At 35.6% G+C, this 19,069-nt stretch overlaps 2 protein-coding genes across 3 annotated transcripts; one reads left to right on the forward strand and one right to left on the reverse strand.

Annotated features, from left to right (window-relative positions):
- Window positions 1-347: 347 nt before the first annotated feature.
- LOC109033464 (calpain-5) lies at window positions 348-18,879 on the reverse strand. 2 transcript variants are annotated; one of them, XM_072299305.1, is made up of 14 exons: window positions 18,508-18,879; window positions 17,970-18,246; window positions 16,469-16,600; window positions 15,705-15,913; window positions 14,526-14,718; window positions 6,873-6,994; window positions 6,534-6,608; window positions 5,638-5,784; window positions 4,677-4,875; window positions 4,291-4,404; window positions 3,562-3,767; window positions 2,484-2,617; window positions 1,979-2,115; window positions 348-1,384 (listed from the first exon to the last, which is right to left on the reverse strand). In XM_072299305.1, the coding sequence occupies exons 2-14, from the start codon at window positions 18,135-18,137 to the stop codon at window positions 1,193-1,195; spliced, it is 2,028 nt and encodes a 675-aa protein (XP_072155406.1). In that variant the 5' UTR covers window positions 18,138-18,246; window positions 18,508-18,879; the 3' UTR covers window positions 348-1,192. The 2 variants fall into 2 exon arrangements, with proteins under 2 accessions (XP_072155406.1, XP_018901638.2); XM_019046093.2 differs by having other exon boundaries at window positions 5,638-5,781; window positions 18,508-18,877.
- On the forward strand, window positions 8,984-13,475 carry LOC109033465 (uncharacterized). The gene is made up of 3 exons (XM_019046094.2): window positions 8,984-9,929; window positions 10,396-10,598; window positions 11,503-13,475. The coding sequence occupies exons 1-3, from the start codon at window positions 9,583-9,585 to the stop codon at window positions 12,249-12,251; spliced, it is 1,299 nt and encodes a 432-aa protein (XP_018901639.2). The 5' UTR covers window positions 8,984-9,582; the 3' UTR covers window positions 12,252-13,475.
- Window positions 18,880-19,069: the final 190 nt, after the last annotated feature.

The raw sequence follows: 19,069 nt of genomic DNA on the forward strand, positions 1-19,069 counted from the left end.
AAAACAAGACAACACCCCCATTCTTCTTCTTCATAATTTTGAGAGCATTTAGTGACATTAACCTATTCGTCAACATGGAATGATGAATTATTATCATTTAACTTGACAGTTCTCTAAACAGTCCTCCTACCACTGAATATTTTACTACCTCAAAAAAGGACTTGCTCCATGAACACAGACTTAGTATTTTATACTAAACAATTAAGACGGATACAAACTCAAAAGGAAAAAAATCCTAATTAAATTAATTCCTAATTGAATTATATTTCTATCAAAGCTCCTGCTAGTAGAGAACTTCACCTTTTTGGATATGTTCTACGGGTAAAATCTCAAACTAGGCGTAGAAATGTGTCAGTTTATTGGTTTAAGTACATAATTTCTAAGTTGTGTTGAATACACAACCATGGAAATTACTTTCACACATTTTAATTACGTTTGCAGCACCAAAATATAACATTACAAAGAGAAGAAAAATGGAAAATTCAACAAAATTAAGTTCAATTGAGAGAGACAAGAAGAGCAATTTTCCATAAAATTACGATAAAACGAATAAATTCATCGAAGTTCCTCCATGGAGAAAATTTAAAGGATAAGAAGAATAGTTTTCAAATTCTAAAATAAACAAATCGATGATTTTCACATGAAAGTGAACAGCTGAGTATTAAAAGAATGACTATTAAATTATCACAAGAAAATAAAATCATTTCAACTGGATACTAAATAATTTATGAAATGCAAGATGCCTACACATTCCATTTTCTTGTGGTGGTTATTTAATCATGAGATCAACAATTATCAATTTTAGATCAATGGTAACTTTAATTGAGAATAAGATTTTCTCTTTAGCGAGTGGGTCGTTGAATCTGTGTACTACGGAAACGAGAAAGTACAAAAAAAAAACTTTAACTCTTGTCTTGGTTGAGGCTTTATGAAAGTTGGATGCTGTGGATCTCATGATTAAAAGAGCACCTTACATAAAAAGCGACCATTAAAAGTGATTCAGTTACGATTACATCATAAAAAGAGGCTTAATCATATCTTTTTGATGAGGGAATATACATATACACTTGGGTACATTCACTACCCACCAGACAAGCAAGCCCTAAAAATAATTAAACATTCTGGAAATAAAGACAAACTTATGAGGAGGGAATAAAATATTAGTAAGGCACTTATTATCAAGAAACAACCTCTATATTGCCATCAAATTATCTTCAGTCAATACCTGTAGGAACAATGAACCACAAGCTTTTGGCGTTGCTTCCAAATCTTTCTGTTTCTGAATCAGCTTAACTTGTAACGGTGTGAAACTTCGCGTGACTAGAGCAGGAACCTCAGCTTCACCAATCAGCTGGTTTGGGATTAGAATATTGTGTGATAGTACCTGAAGCATTCAGAAATATCTCATCAATGGTTTGACTTATCAAAGTTTTGATCTCAACTTTTAAAACAAAATAAGTGAGTAGCTCTCCAAAAAACCAGGACATCGGCCTACATGCATCGTTTCTATAAATGGCTGAAATCGATGGGTCACTAGGCACTTGACAACACTATCTGGATTCCATTACTGGTTACAGTTTTTAAATCTTTGTGAAGGGAGCACTAACGCTTAATACTAAGTATATATTTGGCTAGTGACATGTTTACAAAAAAAAAAATAAAGGATTCAAGTGAGCAGCTCAACCTCTTGTTTAAGGGTTGACTAGCTCGGGTCGTACATTTCAATCATTAAACAATAGCCCAAGCCACTCACTGATTCCGACCCTGTTGTGCCAATTTTCGTCACGTGGCCTGAAAAAATTATGGTCACGGACACACCACAATAATCGTTGATGTATTTCATTTCACTTTTTTAGAGGATCATTGTAAGCAAAGATTTATTCTCTATAGAGAAAGGACCTTTCCTCCTCCTTCATCCTTCAAACATTTATCCCCTGCGTGTGCTAGTAAAGATAACAAAAAATCGAATAATCATTACCTGAAGTTTAAGAGGAACATCAGTCTTTCTGCGGTAAAATAAAAATGAGGTATTCCATTCAGGATTCTGACTATTTTTTATGACTTTTGTAGTCCCTTTGGCACCTTCGCATATAACGACACAAAAAGGATTGAGCCCTGAAAAGTCAAAATTTTCGCTGGTGATGATTGTGCGTTTAATGGTAATTATAGGGTAGCTACTTCTATGAGAATACAATAAAAATTCAAGCTCCAGAACAAATCTGATGAAAAAGCATGATGATGACAATAAGATAAACTATAAAGGTGTTCAACAGGAATCTCTTTCACTACAGGATGTGCAACAAGTAAATCTACACAGCATCTGATAGGAAAGAGAAAAAATAGAATGAAATCAGGCATTTATCCTGTATATGAGGAACGCCCTGGTGACAGTGATTGTGAGAAGAATGTGGAAAACTTATGAGAGAAACACGATTCTTCTTTAAAACCTGAAAGAATTGAAAGAGAGAGAAGGTAGTACTTACTATCTTTTCCACGAAAAGAAAAATCTAATGAGAGATTCTCAGCTTTGAGAATCGAGATCACTGTGACCCATTCAGGCTCCGTATGAATGCAAGGACACTTGATCAACGATGTTGTAAGATCTGTCTTCAGCTCTCTGAAAGGAGAGAAGCACATTTAGACCAGGGAATACATTACTGCTTGATCACAGAAGTTTCTCAAATTTTTTATACTTTAGAACTCGACTACTTTCAGCCAAATTTGTCACCTCTGCTGGGTCACTCTGAATGGCGGGCTGCCGAATGGTACTGAATGCAGGAAAATTTACTTATGATTGATGCAGAGCGGTCAAACGACTTGCTATTTTTGCAGTCCTAAGAGTATCCAGGTATCCTTTTGCAAGGAGGAGCAACTGTAATTAGTGAAAGATTTTTCTTTGAAGATAAAAGCTTCCTTGGCTTGGTGGCAGCGAGCCGCTATCAACCTATCAAGACTGCTTCAAGCAGGAATCTGCGCATCTTGTGGTAAATGTGACTAGACAAGTTACATCTCCTCGCCATCACTTACTCTACTCCTGATGGTCAGACAGGACATTTCTTATGGCAGACGGTATTCTAGCATGGCTAGCTAGCCTTTTTGATGGTTCCTTACTCATCATCATACATCATTGGCCATCATTTTATTGATAATTCATCTTCTAGTAAGCTGGAAAATAGATTATTTTAGAAATCAGGGAACAAAATCTAAGGCGCGAATCTGTACTGTTTTTTCAAATATTTTCGCTTCACTTTCAGTCATATGACTTATCAAACGTATTTTGGCAGGGGAAATAGAACCAATAAAAACAAACAGATAAAAAGGCGCAAGAGGCCAGAGTTTCATAACTGCATTTTAGAAAATATTGAATTACACTTTTCTAGTTTTTGAAAATGTTTAGTCTTGCTCTCCTCTCAAAGTTGCACTGCATTATTCCAGGCTGGATGCTAACTCCGACAATCCAAATCACCTTGTACCTCTCTAAATCCCTAATTGAATAATTTCACAAGTTATTTGGTTTTCACAAATAAATGAAAACAAGTTCAGGTTTGCATGGGCACCAACCTCAGTTTGATATTGTGCGAGGTGAATAAGCGTAAAAAGTAGGCCGCAGTTTCACCCTGTTTGTATGTTGAAGGTATGATCACATATCTGCCTGCACAGAGATGGCCCATGTAGTTAATGTCTCTTTTCCGTTGATGGTCATGCATAATCACCGTTGGACAATGACTCCATTGTTTGTGCATTCTCGTTGTCCTGTTGTCCTCAACCTTCAAAGACAAACGCACATTCCTGCACTTGAAATACACTGGGTAAATTACACTAATTAAATGAAGTTAATGACCCTAAATAATAACACTTGAAAATCTGCTCACAAGAAAAATAATGACCAGTAAAAATATGTAAATGCTACGACAAAAAACTTGGAATGAATTGACACCTCTCAAGTTTTCTCTCTTTGATTAAAGGGATCTTTGAAATAAAATTCTCACTTTTTTCTGTCCAAAATTTTCAGGGTTTTTTTCCTCTGCGTAACGTCATCAGCTTATGACTATGTATGTTCAAGAAAAAGTTCAACAACTATTTTCACGTTCAGAATGTTCTCTCCTAATTTAGAATTGCTGACAGGACTAGATGAATTCAAAACAACTTCCAACTCATTTTTTTCGGAAATACAACTTAGTGCTTTTCCTTCGAATCACTTCAACAAAACTTGAGCTTTGCCATGAGCTATAAAAAAAGCGAGCCCTACTGGCACACTTAAAAATGAACAAAAACTTTGTTAAAAAATACCTTAACTATGATGAATCCAATGAGGTGTTTCAATGCTTCTCCAGGAGGTATGTCAGGACTCCATTGCATTAATTGTACCACTATATCCGTCTCTTCTTTTAAAATGAACAAATACTGGGGGAAAGAAAAAAAATTCCAATAAAAATCAATACTTTTTGCAAGAGGCTTCACTAGAGTATGTCATGCTCTCATAGATGTTGTATTTATTAAGCTTCAGAAAACCAATTTAATAATTAATTTTGATAATGAGCTTAATCAAAGTCACAAACCAAGGTTTGTTGCCGGAGGCAAATACCAACAGTTTAATCATCTAAAATATTTTGACCCTTGGATTCATCTACTTTGGAAAAATTAAGTATAGTATGCTAACTTTAAATAAAACTTACTTGCGGATTTCTGAAAAGCGTCTCCGGATCTAGGCTGCCGCCAGCTTTATCTGCTGAAGTCCATTTGACTCCTGTTGTCCACTCTCCACGAGCTGATGCCTCAAACCATTGATGAATCGGTGCGGCAAATAAATTATTAGCAAAGAGACGACAAATAGTCAGTTGAGTGAACTGACTCATCAAATCTTCAAAAGGAATCCTGAAATGGAGAAAAATGAAAGGAGAATAGGTTATTATGAGCTGATAAGCGAATACCACACTACTCTGCAGCTATTCGATGAAGAAATTTTAAAAGGAGATTGGTCCATATTTCAGTTTTGGTAATTAGAATTGATAAAAAATTGATAGAAACAAGTATGATTCTTGTTTTAAATGAAAAATTTGAACAGCATAATCCAATTAATACTTAATTGGAAGCTGATTTATCATTGTTGATACAGGGAGGAACATTTCATTTTGTTGCAAAATTCATATTTTTGAAGCACATTGATGAACATTTCTAGCAATTGTCAGCTTTTGGCAATTTTTATGTGATATCTATTAATCATGTGACATGAATAAAATTTGACACATTTAGCCAAGGATCGGTGCAGTGACATCTCAGGAGTTTGAATTGCAAAATACTTGAAAAACTATGTACTAACTTCCCCTTGAGAAGAAAATAAAAAAATATCATAAACTGGTCATTACCACCTGGCACCGCTGTTGCTTAAAATTTTCACTGAATACTTTCTACATGGAAAAGAGAAATTAGGAAAATTTTCAAAAAATTACTAGAGTATTTTTTAATTGAAAAAACAAAATATGACAGGAAGTCTGCAACTTTGCAAATGGAGATGTGCGTTACTGTAGTTCCATGATATGTTCACCAAGACAACCGCAAACATTTTCCTTCTCTCTGTGAAGTCGGTGAACTTTTCCCAAGACAAAAAACAAAATTGAAAAAAGACACCGTTCTTACCAAAATTCATTTTTGCTCTGAACTGCTAGACCAATTCGCTGAAATTCGTCATTCTTCACCTGTGCCCAGCTAGCATTTTTTGAGCGTAATCGAGTCAATTGAGCTGTGGAATAGGCGTATTCTGTCGGAGCGCCCTTGGCAGAACTACTGGACAGCAAAAAATCAGAGGGAATAAGCAAGATTTGAAGGCTGAAAACTTATTTATTTTCTTCATTGAAAAAACTCAACTTGGCTGACTTCTTCCATGAATTATTACTATTGATACTTTGTTTTAAAAACAATGTTACAGGAGATTATATTGATTTTCTAGCAATTTACACTGGCTGAATATTTAATATTTGACTGGTGCTATTCAAATTTCGATAAAAAAAAATCTGAATATTTTCTTAGTCGGTCACTAGCGAAATTGCTGTGAGAGGGTTTTGATTGGAAGTAGAGCGAATCAAATATGGTTCACTTTTGAGAACAATGAAACACAAAAACTGGAAAATCCATAGGAATTATGGAGGCTTTTCTTTCTTTTCTGTGGTTCTAAATGCATAAGGTTTCAAATTCATGGTGAGATGACGCTATGGGAGGTGCTCACTGGTGTGGTCCTAGGAGGGGTCATTCAAAGGGTGAGCTGGCTGGCAGTAATGATACCAGCAAGGAAGTCGTAAGGCTTCTCTGCTCGACAAAAGTAGAGTGAGCAATGATGGACAGTGTAGAGTATAATAGTTGCAGGTCATGGCTGCAGGTATCAATAGGTGATGTCATAAAATATTCAGCTTCACTGAAATTAATGATAGCTACACAGAAGTTCAAAAAACCAAGGAAGAAGTATTATTCCAATGATTCAATAGTAAAACTTGTTAAAAGCCTTGTTTTGAAATTTTACTGAGGGATTTTGTACTTACCTTCTTCTGGACCCAGCTTTCCACTGATTATCACTTGCATCTCGCAGTCGAACCATGGCTACTTTTTCTCGACCCCTGAAATAAAACAAAAAATTTAAATCTTTGGAGGAATTTATTATTTCTTACAACAGCAGCTATTTTAAATTGTAGAGGAGGAAACATTCGAGCAATTAAAGGATGCTAGAGGATGGAGTTCTTGTAGGTTTCATTGAAGTTTTAAATCTGATAATATACCTTAGACTACTTAGTCAATTTTTTTGCTTGGTTGAAAGTGAATACTCATCTCCAGATGACCCAAGACCCACTTTCATTGATATATTATATATATGAAATGCTTACTTGAATAAAGTTCTGAGGCCAGATTCTCCAAGGTAGACTTTTCTTACATCAGTCACATGATATGCCAATCCAATTTTCAATCCAAGATCAGTGCGAAGTCCTATTTCTTCTTCCTCTGAGCTCTGGAACAGAAAATCATTCCAACATCTAAAAAGGACCGACATAACAGATGGAAATGAAAGAATTGCAACATAGGTACTCTTTTCAAAATTTCTCATGGCACATATTAAATATAAGTAAACATTCCAAAATCAACTTGCAAGCAAGGAATTAGCTTTTAAGTTCACATGAAATTCAGTATATTCAAGCTTCCCATGAAAGGCTCAATATCAACGTGGGTCACTATGGCTGTTAAGAACAAAGACGTTTGGCAAATAAATAGAGTTTGAAAACACCAAAATCTGCTAATCTGTATTCTCAGATTATTAAGATGAAGTTCGGTGTGTTGAAAACACTACCATTCATTTTGAAACCAATTTGACTGAAGTCAACCTTAGTTCTAAAAGGACAGGGGAGGATCTGAATTGACAAATGCAGAAAACGTTACTTTTTCACTTACGAGTTGAATTTTTAAACTTTTGATCTGCTCACCTATTCTACAAGAAATTTTAATAAGTCAAATATTTAAAAAATACTTCAGCACATTCGACTGAGTGTTGGTCAAATAGAATAAATGATTTCGACAGAAGATAAATAAAACAGACAAAATAAAACAGTTGATCATGAATTACAGAAAATCACCTGAAAGAAAAGAAAACCCCAACTGAAAAAGCTAAAAATTCAATTAAAAAATTTAGTTATTTGCCACATTTCAGAGATATTGAAAACATTAAAAAAAGAAGAAAGAAAAAAAATTGAAAGTACAATTGGAGAGATTGTCATGCATAAATTGGCAAAATCTTGGTGCTGACCAAAATAGAATTCGTTCAAAAATACCTGCAGAGGAGTAAATTATTCCCCTAGAGGATCGAAGGCTGGAGGAGGGGAATAGGCTGATTAAATTGGGCAACTCTGATAAAATGTCGAGGAAGCAGGTCAAATGAAGACAACTCAACAGGTAGTTTCAACTGGGAGGGAAGCTCAAATTTTATGAGTACAAGACATGCCCAACTTATCTCTGATATTCACTCCTCCTCAGTCCCCTCTTGAGGCCCCCCCCCCACCCCTCCCTCTTTCTTCACGATTTCGTCATACAGTGCACCAGTCAATATGTGTCACAAATGCATACCGATCAAATCTTTGAGAAAACAAAAAAAAAAAAAGTACAAGAAAAAAAAGATAAATTTGAAGAGACACCTACATTCTCTTTTATTTGTTTAGTAAAATTTTAAAATTCATTGTTAAATAATATGAAAATGAAAAAACTCAAAAACTAAAATCATTTAAAAATTTCTCTCCTCATTTCATTCCCTAAAGGAAAAACAAGTCAACTTTTATGATTGATATTCTCACATAGGATTCTGAACAAGGAGAACAAGAATCACAGAGGCTTCAAATAGATGGCAATTATCACCAGTTCTCCATTTAAAAATTAGAAATACAGGAAATTTGCATGATCACTTACTATTCAGAATAGTTTTCTTTGGTGTTGAGCTTTCTAACAGTTAAAGTGGAAAGAAACTCATGGAAAATAAAATGAAAATAGGAGAAAATAAAATAAAATTGAAAGAGTCAATGACAGGAAAATGAGGCGCCTCTAATATTTTATCTAAAGTCAGATTGAGATAGGAAACATTAGAATTTGTAAATTTAACTGTTCTATTTAAGTATGCTTGGTATAACACTACTGATAAATATTATTTTGTTTTCATCAAGCATTCATTTATTTATTCATCTCTTTTTTAACATTGAAATATTGTTAACAAAAATTCATGTTCAAGTCTGGATTGCTACATTTGGCAACACTTACTGCATCCAGGAATTTAAACCTTTGTGAGTAAGGAAAGGAGGACAAAGAAGACCAATCCATGGGGAGCACACAATTTAGTGTTGCAGGAGTTGTAGAGTTTTATCTTGGCTCTTTCGAAATCGAGTGAGAGAGGAAAGGTGTGCCAACAGGTAAACAAAACCGTTCAATGAGTCTCATGTTTATCAGCAAGATAGGAGGGCCTCACATAGCAGCATGTTTATGGTGCAGATTAATATTCTGCCGACACTCTTGTCAAGACTGAGTAATTTTTGGGCCTGTAAAGCCAGGCAAATTAGAGAAAATAAACTTAAGTAAAAACTACACATAGAAAATTAGTATTATTAATTTAGGTCTATCTGATCTAGAATAAGTTTTATTCCGTCCGAAAAGTGAAAAGTTTCAAAATCATCTGTGAAAAAGTTACAGAATTATTTCATATCTTTGCTGGATCAATCATTACTGTTATCCTTTTTTTGTTATTTTTTTTCTTTTAGCATCAGTGCTTTTTTTCCAAAAAAAGGAGAGAGTTCTCTACTCCTGGAACGGACTACTTTTGTGACATAATGTGTTAAGTTGATGACTTACTTTTTTACATAAGTAAAACAAGTTGACGTGAATTTCAATTGGAAGTTTTAATTTGTGTGGATGCTGACTTCTTTGCTTTTGGCTCCTGATTTTAGTGTATGAAATTGTACTTTCGACGCAGAGCTTTTTGATAATTTAAAATGAATTTAGAGATAAGGTTGTCATTTGAAGATCGCACAACTAAATTTTAAAGACTCTGATTACTTTTTTTCCAAAATGAGTTTAAAAATATCTGTAATAGACATTCTCCCAACCAGGATAAATGGTTTCCCACTGAAAATTAATCAACAGATTTTATTTTACTTTTTAATCCCTACATTAATAACTCTTACACTCTACATCCTCAGCGTTGTGTTTGATACTGTGGTTGGTGTGAGACTCATCCTAGAGAAAAAAGTTGCTCTTGGAGTGATAACACTTTTGATAATTGCAGTGCCTGCAGTCCTTGATTATATATACCAAATCAGTTACACGAGGAAAATTGTTGGGACGAAACGCCAAATAAACTGGAATGTTTGCCATTTCATTGATACTCTTCTGTTTCCATTTCATATTGTAATATGGTGAGTAGTGATTGAAGACAAAATTAGTTTGAATAACCCCTCCTAGATATTACACTAGAAACCAGCCAAAAATCCAACCTTCCGAATAATCATGGAATAACCATTAAAATGTAAGTGAAGGCTAGAACACTCTCCAACTTTCAACTCGCAAAAGCACAAGAGGACTGGTACAGACACTACCACGGTCAAAATGACCACTACTTAAAAGAGTCTTCAAGTTTATCTTTCTCTTCCTTAAGTTGATGTAAATTGTGAGATGTTAACATCCGTTCAGTAAAACGTTCATGCATTTACTGCATCAAAAAGTAACAATCTGCAGTCAAGGAGCAGCAGTACAGCATGGCAGGAATTAAAAGCACTGCCTTATTTACCATCTCAATCTAGGTATAAGTAAGGTTTAAACCTTACAATCCAAGAATCTTGAATGATTTAATGAACTTCGATTTTTTTGGTTTTTTTTTCATAGCTTAATCCAAGAAATCTATCTAACAATAGGAGCAATGAGTTCAGAGGACCCTGCAAGAGAGGAGAAGCTGCAAAAACTTATCCGCATCAAGAAAGAAATCCAAGTGTACCAGTTTCTACATGCTTTCCTGCACACTCTACCACAAGCCCTCCTGCAACTTTACCTCCTTCTGGACAAACCAACCAGCAAAAGCGCGTGGACAAGTAAGGACAATGCATAAATAGACCATTATCATACAAAACCCTTTCAGAAAGAGAGCATTCAAAAATGCAAAATTTTTCATGCCTGAAAAGCTCTACCAAGAGACGAGAGACGCAACTATCATGTAGGGAGTTACAAGCTTATCGTAACTTTCTTGTATTTTCTGAAAATTCAAAAAATTTGAATAGGCCAATATGAGCCAAATATGTCTGGTTTAGCACAAAACTCCCCTTGACTAATATCCTTCCATTCAAACTAGGTCAAGAAGTATGGTATATTTTGAAAACTGTGTAAAACTTATTCTAGTGAATGAATGATAAATCATTCAATGTTGAAAGGGTCTGAGGACCAGTAATTCATAAAGCTTCAAAGTCATGATACACGATGAATGTCAAGGTTCAAGAGATTTTGGCGCTTCAGGCCTTTCGCAATAAACAAGTTAAGTGTGATCTTCCGTCAAAATAATTATCAACTAGTGCTTTAGGTAATACTTAATACAGGGAAAGAAATAAGAGTAAAGGTTAATAATGATGTAAATGTTCTAGAAAGATGGCTTCAGATAAACATGGGAAAGTTATTAAGATCAATCCTTAATTGTTCATAAGTGATACCAAGTAAAGAGTTTTTACTGTTACACAGTCGTACTTTGTTTTAACATTTTTAAAGGGGAATTGAAAGTAGAAAAATGTTTCCGGAAAAATGGTATTTAACAAAACGATGTACCAAGAAACGACTGGCTGAGACTTGAAAAATTGAACACTGTTCCTGAAAAAACATTCTTTTGAAAAACAAGATATGTAGTGTTCAGCCATAAAGTTTTTCATGTTCTGTGAGTATGCTGTCGATGTTTATTGACTAATTAACTTTATCTGATTGATGACGATCACATTTGTACATTTTTTTCAGGATTTTTCCAAATTTGCAGTCTCTCCACATCGATCCTCATTACAACATCCGGTGTTCAAATGTACCACCGTTACGAAAGTCAGCGGGTTACTATTAGTACAACTGGCTCAAATCCAATCAACAGCCCTGATGCAGACAATGCTCACAATAACAACCAACAAGACGGCGAAAACGCAGAGCGCCAAGAGCCGCAGGGTGAACAGCCGCAAGATGAACACACGACTCAAGACCTCCTACGGAATGAACGACTTAAAAGGACATTCTCTGATGACCCAAGCCCCAACAGACCGCTTCACTACTATCAAAATAACGATGATCATATTGGTCGAACAGTGTTATACATAGCTTGGCTTCTTTTCATCATTCAGCGTATATTTGCAATAGTGCCAGCGTTCAAGTACATTCCCACTTTTGCAATAATCACCGTTCTTGCACATTACATTTTAATCACAGTTCTCTTGACTATTCGAGATGATTTTTTCAAGAGGCTCCATTATATTCTTTTCTTGGGCTACGTACACATTTTTGGTGTGATTGAGGTGGGCATAAAAATTAACAGAGCTGTTGCTTACCACTTTTTATTTTATGGCCTGGTTATTGTAGAGGATATATTGTTGAATTACTTGTGGTATAACTACGGAAAGTGGAAATCAAATATTTTGTACCAGGTTTTCATCATGAACTATGTTTTCTTGATAGTTGGTCCGTTGTTAATGATTCTTTACTTTAAGTGCTTGAGAAATCCATGATGCAAGTTACGTTTGAAATTGCACTGCAGGAGAATATTGAGAGGTCAGAGTTTCTGTTAAATCAGTATTTTTATTAGAGAGATTGAGTTCTTATTCAATTTCCGAATCCTTTACGTTTATCGATGATTTTTCATTGTGTGCTCGCGTCTGAGCACTCAAAAGGAGGGGCTGAGATCACCTGTACATGATCTTTTCATACTTTCAGAAGAAATCATGACCACTATGACTCTCTCACTACAGGTTTTCACAGCTGAATTGAAGTATTTATAAAAAAAAAGAAACAATTCAAATTGCGTAAGGTATTCAAAGGAGAACCAGGAGAGGTAGTAACATCTATTGGTTCTCCTTGGTTTAGAATCGACCCATGGGCCTACAGAAAGTGTTAAACTCAAGTATAGACGTGTTTCATACAAACAAGTTCAATCACTATGTAGATAGAATAAATTGTTCAATGACTTTCCGCTTTACTTTTCTAAAACATTTTCTTTTTTAAAATATTTAGTTTTTGCTAACTTTTTTTTTAAAAAAAAAAAAAATAAAAAAAAACAATACTTACACTTGTTTTATTCTGGGAAACTTCGGTAAACTTTAAAAAAATGAATGACAGACACATTCATAGTCTATGTAACAAATCCCCTTTCTCCTAGACAGTTTGGGAGCTTCAAATCATAACCCCTGCATACATTTTTCCACTTTTCTGTTAATGTGTCGGATTTACTTTTAAATAAGAATCTGAGAAATTATTGGTTATACTGATTGCCATGGGAGGGTAAAATTGTGTTGAATGAGCTAATTTGAAAATGACCTACATGTCTCTTTCCTCTACATCATTATTTTCCTAACAATGAGAGTTCTGCATTATTTGTTTCTTAAAAAGATACTTATGAGAGGTTAAGTATTATTTTTTGCCGAAAAAATTGAAAGTAAAGTGGTCTGTGTTCCTTTGTATTGATTTAATAACTTATTATAAAAGTAAAACAGGTCGTTTTCGAATTGATGGATCCAATCACAGTTAGTGCTAGATTCCATGACATGCCAATAGTGGGCTTCAAAACCTTGATTGCTGTTCCTGCTGAAAGTAAAGACCTCCTTCTCACAATTCTAAACAGTCAAGAACTATGCTGCTACTTTTGTCAAAAATAATTACTTATTCTTTAGTGAAAGGACTAAGCAAACATTTATAAACATGCAATTCCAATTAAAGTTTCCCTTATATGGAAATAATGCTTTACTTATTTGTTCATCAGTGATATAGCTTTAAAGGCTTGTTGTGTGAGCACTATAAAGAGGGGCCATGTGGAGGGAATTTTTGTTTAGGGGAATGCGACAGAACAAACCTGATGTAGCAGAAAAGACTGAAACAGAATTGTAGAAAGTTTCAATATTTTTTGGATTCACATAGTCATAAATTGAATCGACTCATGCGAAAACGTCCATTGTCCAATACAGGGTTTTTTTTCCCCACGACATTGATGAATAAGATTGATCTCTTTTGTAAATGTTTAATTATACTTAGGGGATTATTAATAAAACTGTACTACATTCCTAACGACTTAAACCATCTTGCGTCTTTAAGTTGCAACGAAATCGTCCACTCAAATTTTAAACACTGTATTGGACATCAGACGTTTTCGCATACGCTGATTCAATTCTCATGTTCATCCATTCCTTCAAGCCGTTCCTTACATATTTCCCTCGCCTACACATTTCATAAGAAAGTCATGATCCAGTCCACCTTGTGAATCTTCAAATTAAAAATTAAATAAAATTCAATGATTTTAAAAAATAATAAGATTAGTATGATAAAAACAGTAGTTTCTATATCGACAGTATTAACTTGGTGATCAATGAGCCAATGGAGAATTTGCAAGGGTCTGAAATTTGATGAATTTCCTGTTTAAGTGGAATCCTCTGAGTGAACTGAACACGAAGATACCCTTGATTCATAAATTGAGCAATTATTAGAGGAGATATGACAAAATAACCGATTCTGCTAAAATACATGTGTTTAAATGAGAAATGCCGCCAGATGACGTCACAAGGCGGCACATTTTCTCACTTTTAAATCAATTTTTCTCCAATTTCCATTGTCAGAAAAAAATTATGAAAAATGTTGCGAACTCAGCTCATTAGGCACTTTCAGATGAAGCAATAAAAAAATTGCGTACAAATTCTCCATTCTGACTTGTATCTTTTCGTCTTAGAAAAATATGAGAATCCAAAACCATGATAAATTTTTTGACAAAGATGGTTGAATACTTGTTTAATACTTACAGCGATGGTAAAACAAATTATGGAGTGGTCGTTGTTTTCAGAAATGAGGGTTTCAAAAAGTTCCCATCGTTTGTCTTCGTTGCTCATATACTCCTCTCCCTTCAAATCGATCACTTGAGATACACCAGCTGTTGTATCAACCAAAATATCACTCAATGAGCTTTCTCTTAGCGCCTCATAAGATCCATGCAATCTGAAAAAAAATGTCATATGAACAAAGAGTATTAACATTCATTGAACACACTATTGATTAACTTTAAAATAACGCACGACACATTGAAACTAAAATGCTGCTGTATTATGAAAATGGTCGAGAGCAGAGGCTCCCTAACAATTTCAGCACTATAGAGCATACTCGATACAAAATTAAAACCTCTTTTCCATTCCAACTTCTCAAAACTCATTGGTTAAAATAAAAAAGTGCAATATCTGATTTTATAGCAAGGATGATAGGAGAAAAATTTCTGAAATTTTCTCCTTACAGCTGATTGTTTCTGTTAATTGCCATTTTTCATGTTTCTTTTTTTTCACATTCTTGAGATAAATTTTTGACATGCCAACACAGACCCCCTGTGACTAGCCTGCAGATTATACTTTGGAAACAGAGTTAGCGGTGAACGAGAGCAAAATCATTCTTTATTGCTTCAACTACACATGCAAAGGATCCAAAAAAAAGTCTTTAGTGAACTCTGGGATATTTTGGTGCAAGGAGCAAGGTAGGGTTAGAACGGCAGAGAGGAAATCTGTAATCTTTCATTGCCTTGGACCTGAGACAATTGTACTGATACGCAGCTCTATATTTTAAAGGTTTTGCCGCTTACATCAAAATTAATTTTCTAAAAATAAAACTTTAAAATAACTTATTAAATTATTCAAGGATGCAGAGACCACTTGATCGAGCGACCTGCAGGTGCCTGACCTGTGAACGGTTACACGCGAAAATGGGAGGGCCTCAAAAATGAAGAAAGGGGAAAATAATGAGGAGGCTGTTGGAAGAAGGCATCTCCACTTGTATTGGAATAATAATGCATGTTTCTGCAAAATCCAGACTTTGTAAATAAAATGGGGGGGGGGGGGTGTCATCACCCGGATAATTTTGAAAGGTGGGAAGGCTGAGAACTTGCTGAATCCTTACATATATTCATATTCAAAGTTGAGAGGAATTTAAATTTCTCTTACTTAGCATAAGCTTTCTCCAATAAGGCTGCCCAAAATTCTGACTCTGACTCTCCTTGCACTGAGATTAACATACCATCGTATGTTGGGAGAGCATCATCGATAACCACATCTACCCATTCTCCAAATTGCCAGAAGCGGAAGTGGAAAATACCACAATATTCATCCGGTTTACTGGGATCCCATTCTTGATCCCAGTAGTCTGGAATAATCTGGAACACATAAAAGTTTAATCATCAGAAATTCCCTGTTGATAAATTGCCCTTGACTTACACATTTAAAAAGCTTTCTGTTAAACATTTTTGAACTTGAAAAAACATTCACAAAAAAATTCCATAAAGCATGGAAGATTTGAAATATAATCAGATGATCTCAGTTAAGGATTTGCAAGAGAGCACTGATGCCACTAATCTTTTCTAAAATCTCAAGCTCTTAAAAAGCTTCAGAAATTGAGGCCGTAATGGCCTCTTGTGGTGTAGTGGTTGTGGCACTGGCCCTACAACCAAGAGGTCCCAGGTTCGATTCCTGACCAGGGGACCAGAGTTTGAAGGTCTCAAACAATGGTCACCTGAGACTGGAGTATTAAGCGTGGGATTAGCCCTGTGAGCTACTTGAAAATTGGTAAAAAAAAAAATAAAATAAAAATAATGGTGTGGAATGCAGTGCTGAGCTTTCGAGAGTAGTTTTATGATAATGTCTGAGGATATTGTGTTGAAATTTTGCCTAAAAGGTAGCGGAAATAATACAAAACTGAAATTAGATATTACCTTGTGTAGAAGTTCTTTGATTCCTGAGAGGACTGCACATGCTGAGACCATCCAATCACAAGTAAGTTCTCCTGGTTTGCATCGTGATGGAGCTTCTATGTTATTGAAAAGCCGAGGGGCAGAACAAAGCTCCTGTGACATAAACAAATAAATATAAACAAAAGAATAAACGCATGAAAGTCTATAAACAAATGAAACAATTTATTTAGACATGAAAAAATTGATGGCATTTCTTATTGCACAAAGTTAGATGCTTTTTTGAAAAAGAATAAGTAATGAAGATAGTCATTTTAGCACAATTTTTCTCAAGGTATGCTTCGAGAAAAACTTTTACCGTACAATTCTCTTTTCATCGTGTCTTCCAGTGCAAAATTTATTTGTGGCAAAGGTTTTGATTGAATTTTTCACCTTCAACATTATTTTTCACAAAAGCACAAGAAGGTTACTTAGGTACCTAGCTCCTTTGCTCGTCATATCCTTTAGTAGAGTAGGTATTGATTCATTTTTGTCAGTCCTTCGCAGCTCCGCCAAAATCTGGATTCCAAAGTTTACATACTAACTTAGATCAATCTTATCACAAAAGAGAGGATCAATTCAGATCTAAATGGTGTCTTGGAGACTTTAATTTAGATGCTGAATTGATGGACCCAGCACATAGAACCAAGGGACTCAGTGCTGGCTAAATTTTTTTTTTGTTGAGATTATTTTTATGATTTTTCAAGCACGAAAAGCTTTCAAAATTGAAATTTCTAAATGCCAATTTCAGGAGAGGCAGACCTAAAGAGTGAACCAAAAAGAAGTGAATTGTGGAAGAATTTGCGAGTTTCTCTAAAAATTGTGTTCTCTTAAATTTGAGAAAAGAGAACAAAATTAAGTCATATAGCTTTGAAATTGTTGAGAAACAGGGACTTTTTAAAATGGGAAGGCAGCCTCATTGGTTTGGTGATCACGGCAGTTCACTGCCAGCACTGAGGTCCCAGGTTCAATCCCCAGAGGTGACTGATGCTTGAGAACACTCAAATATCGGTAATCGTGACCGCCAATACCCTGACTTCGAGGTAACAGGGTATGGGAGGGACATAGTCACCTAGTAAGTAATCAGACAGCAATGTTCAACTGAGTTGTGAAAAAATTGTTGATCACTCGTAGTATGTGCTACCTATCACTGGAGATTGAAAAAACACAGTACAACTCAGTAGAGGCATGGTTGTGCTCCGAAAGTCCATGCTCTGTAGCGTCCGCCAACTTCGTTTATACGACATTTGATTGGCTTGTCAGATGGCCGCAGAGCCTTGCAGGAATGTGATAGGTGTCATGAGATACGTTGAGGAGCACAGACCAATTTCCGGGTGCATGACGGCAGTTGCCAGGTGCCTCGGTCGGTCAACCCGGCATTGACTAACTTACTTACGTACGTAAAATGGGAAGGCCACCTGGAAAAATGAGATGGCTAAGAATACATGTTCGCACTTCGGAATAACCAAAGAACCCATAGACTCACCCCTGGTCTTTTCCATATAATTTCACTAGGAAATTGCACATGTCCAAGAGATTTACTGGTTGCCGGGAAAGTGGGATCAGAAAATACAGCAGTGATTCCGCTCTGTTTTACATCCCTCTTCAGCTCATCAAACTTTTGCTTGTTGTATGGGAGGATTTTCTTCTTCATGGTTGAAAAAAACAAAATGTTCTGCGTCTGGTATGTTGGGATTGCCCCCACTCCCCAAACTCATGGAGAAGACTTGAGTTTTTCAGAAATGTTGCTGTCATTCCATTGTCTAGAAAAAACAAATAATTGATTATCATGATGCAAAAACAAGCAAGTTCACACTGAATCATAACACTTCGCATGAGTTCATGAATAAAATAAATTAACTGCATGGGTTTCCTTTGTTCCGGGTTCCAGTTTACAGAGCAGCTCACGCGATTGTCCAGAACATTGTGGCCCCCATTTCATACATTAAAACACACAAAATGCTTTTCTGATGAAAAGTTTAAGTCAGGGTAAAACGTCGGAGATGAGTAAAATAATTATTTACCTGTGTTCTTGACTGTTTTAGTCTTGACTCAGAGGAAACAAAGGAGTTTCTTCAGTCGATTTTCATCACAGAAAAAACCAATAAAAATAGCTGCAAAACCGCACAAAAATGAGATAATGAGGAAACTGCAGCAAGGAATTGTGTCGATGCATTGAATTAATTTATAACACTTAAATAATGAAAATTCAAGAGGTTCAGCGCTGACCTGACATGCAGGCGATCGCTGATCATATTACCATTACCCTGCGCTGCGGTTGTGATAAGCGAGCAAAAATAAACATACCGACCGCAATAAAATCATAACAAACGCCTTCAATGTCAAGGATAGGCCACGAAACAAGCACAAGTTGGTTTCCGCGATTAGCTTGACCGCGCGCATGGCGCCTTCCACTGAAATCGGGAGTCGTTCGATTAGGATGGCATAAAGAGAAGAAGGTCGACTTCGATTTTAGGAACTACGTGACGTCATTTTCAAAAACGTCGTATCTCGCTGTTGTGGCATCCTGGAAAGTATACGACCAGCATAACAGATATGTATTGCAATTTGCGTTGAGAATCTTGC

Source organism: Bemisia tabaci, chromosome 4 (assembly GCF_918797505.1).
Source record: "Bemisia tabaci chromosome 4, PGI_BMITA_v3".
NCBI lineage: Eukaryota > Metazoa > Arthropoda > Insecta > Hemiptera > Aleyrodidae > Bemisia > Bemisia tabaci.

Excerpts from the sequence above, each read along its gene's own strand:
- LOC109033464 (XM_072299305.1), bottom strand. The coding sequence starts at position 18,137 with ATGAAGAAGAAAATCCTCCCATACAACAAGCAAAAGTTTGATGAGCTG. Across the intron at positions 14,719-15,704 it reads TTGGAGAAAGCTTATGCTAA|ATTGCATGGATCTTATGAGG; the intron begins GTAAGAGAAATT and ends ATTTTTTTTCAG. Across the intron at positions 1,385-1,978 it reads ATGTTCCTCTTAAACTTCAG|GTACTATCACACAATATTCT; the intron begins GTAATGATTATT and ends TGAATGCTTCAG.
- LOC109033465 (XM_019046094.2), top strand. The coding sequence starts at position 9,583 with ATGAGTTTAAAAATATCTGTAATAGACATTCTCCCAACCAGGATAAAT. Across the intron at positions 9,930-10,395 it reads CCATTTCATATTGTAATATG|CTTAATCCAAGAAATCTATC; the intron begins GTGAGTAGTGAT and ends TTTTTTTCATAG. Across the intron at positions 10,599-11,502 it reads CAGCAAAAGCGCGTGGACAA|GATTTTTCCAAATTTGCAGT; the intron begins GTAAGGACAATG and ends CATTTTTTTCAG.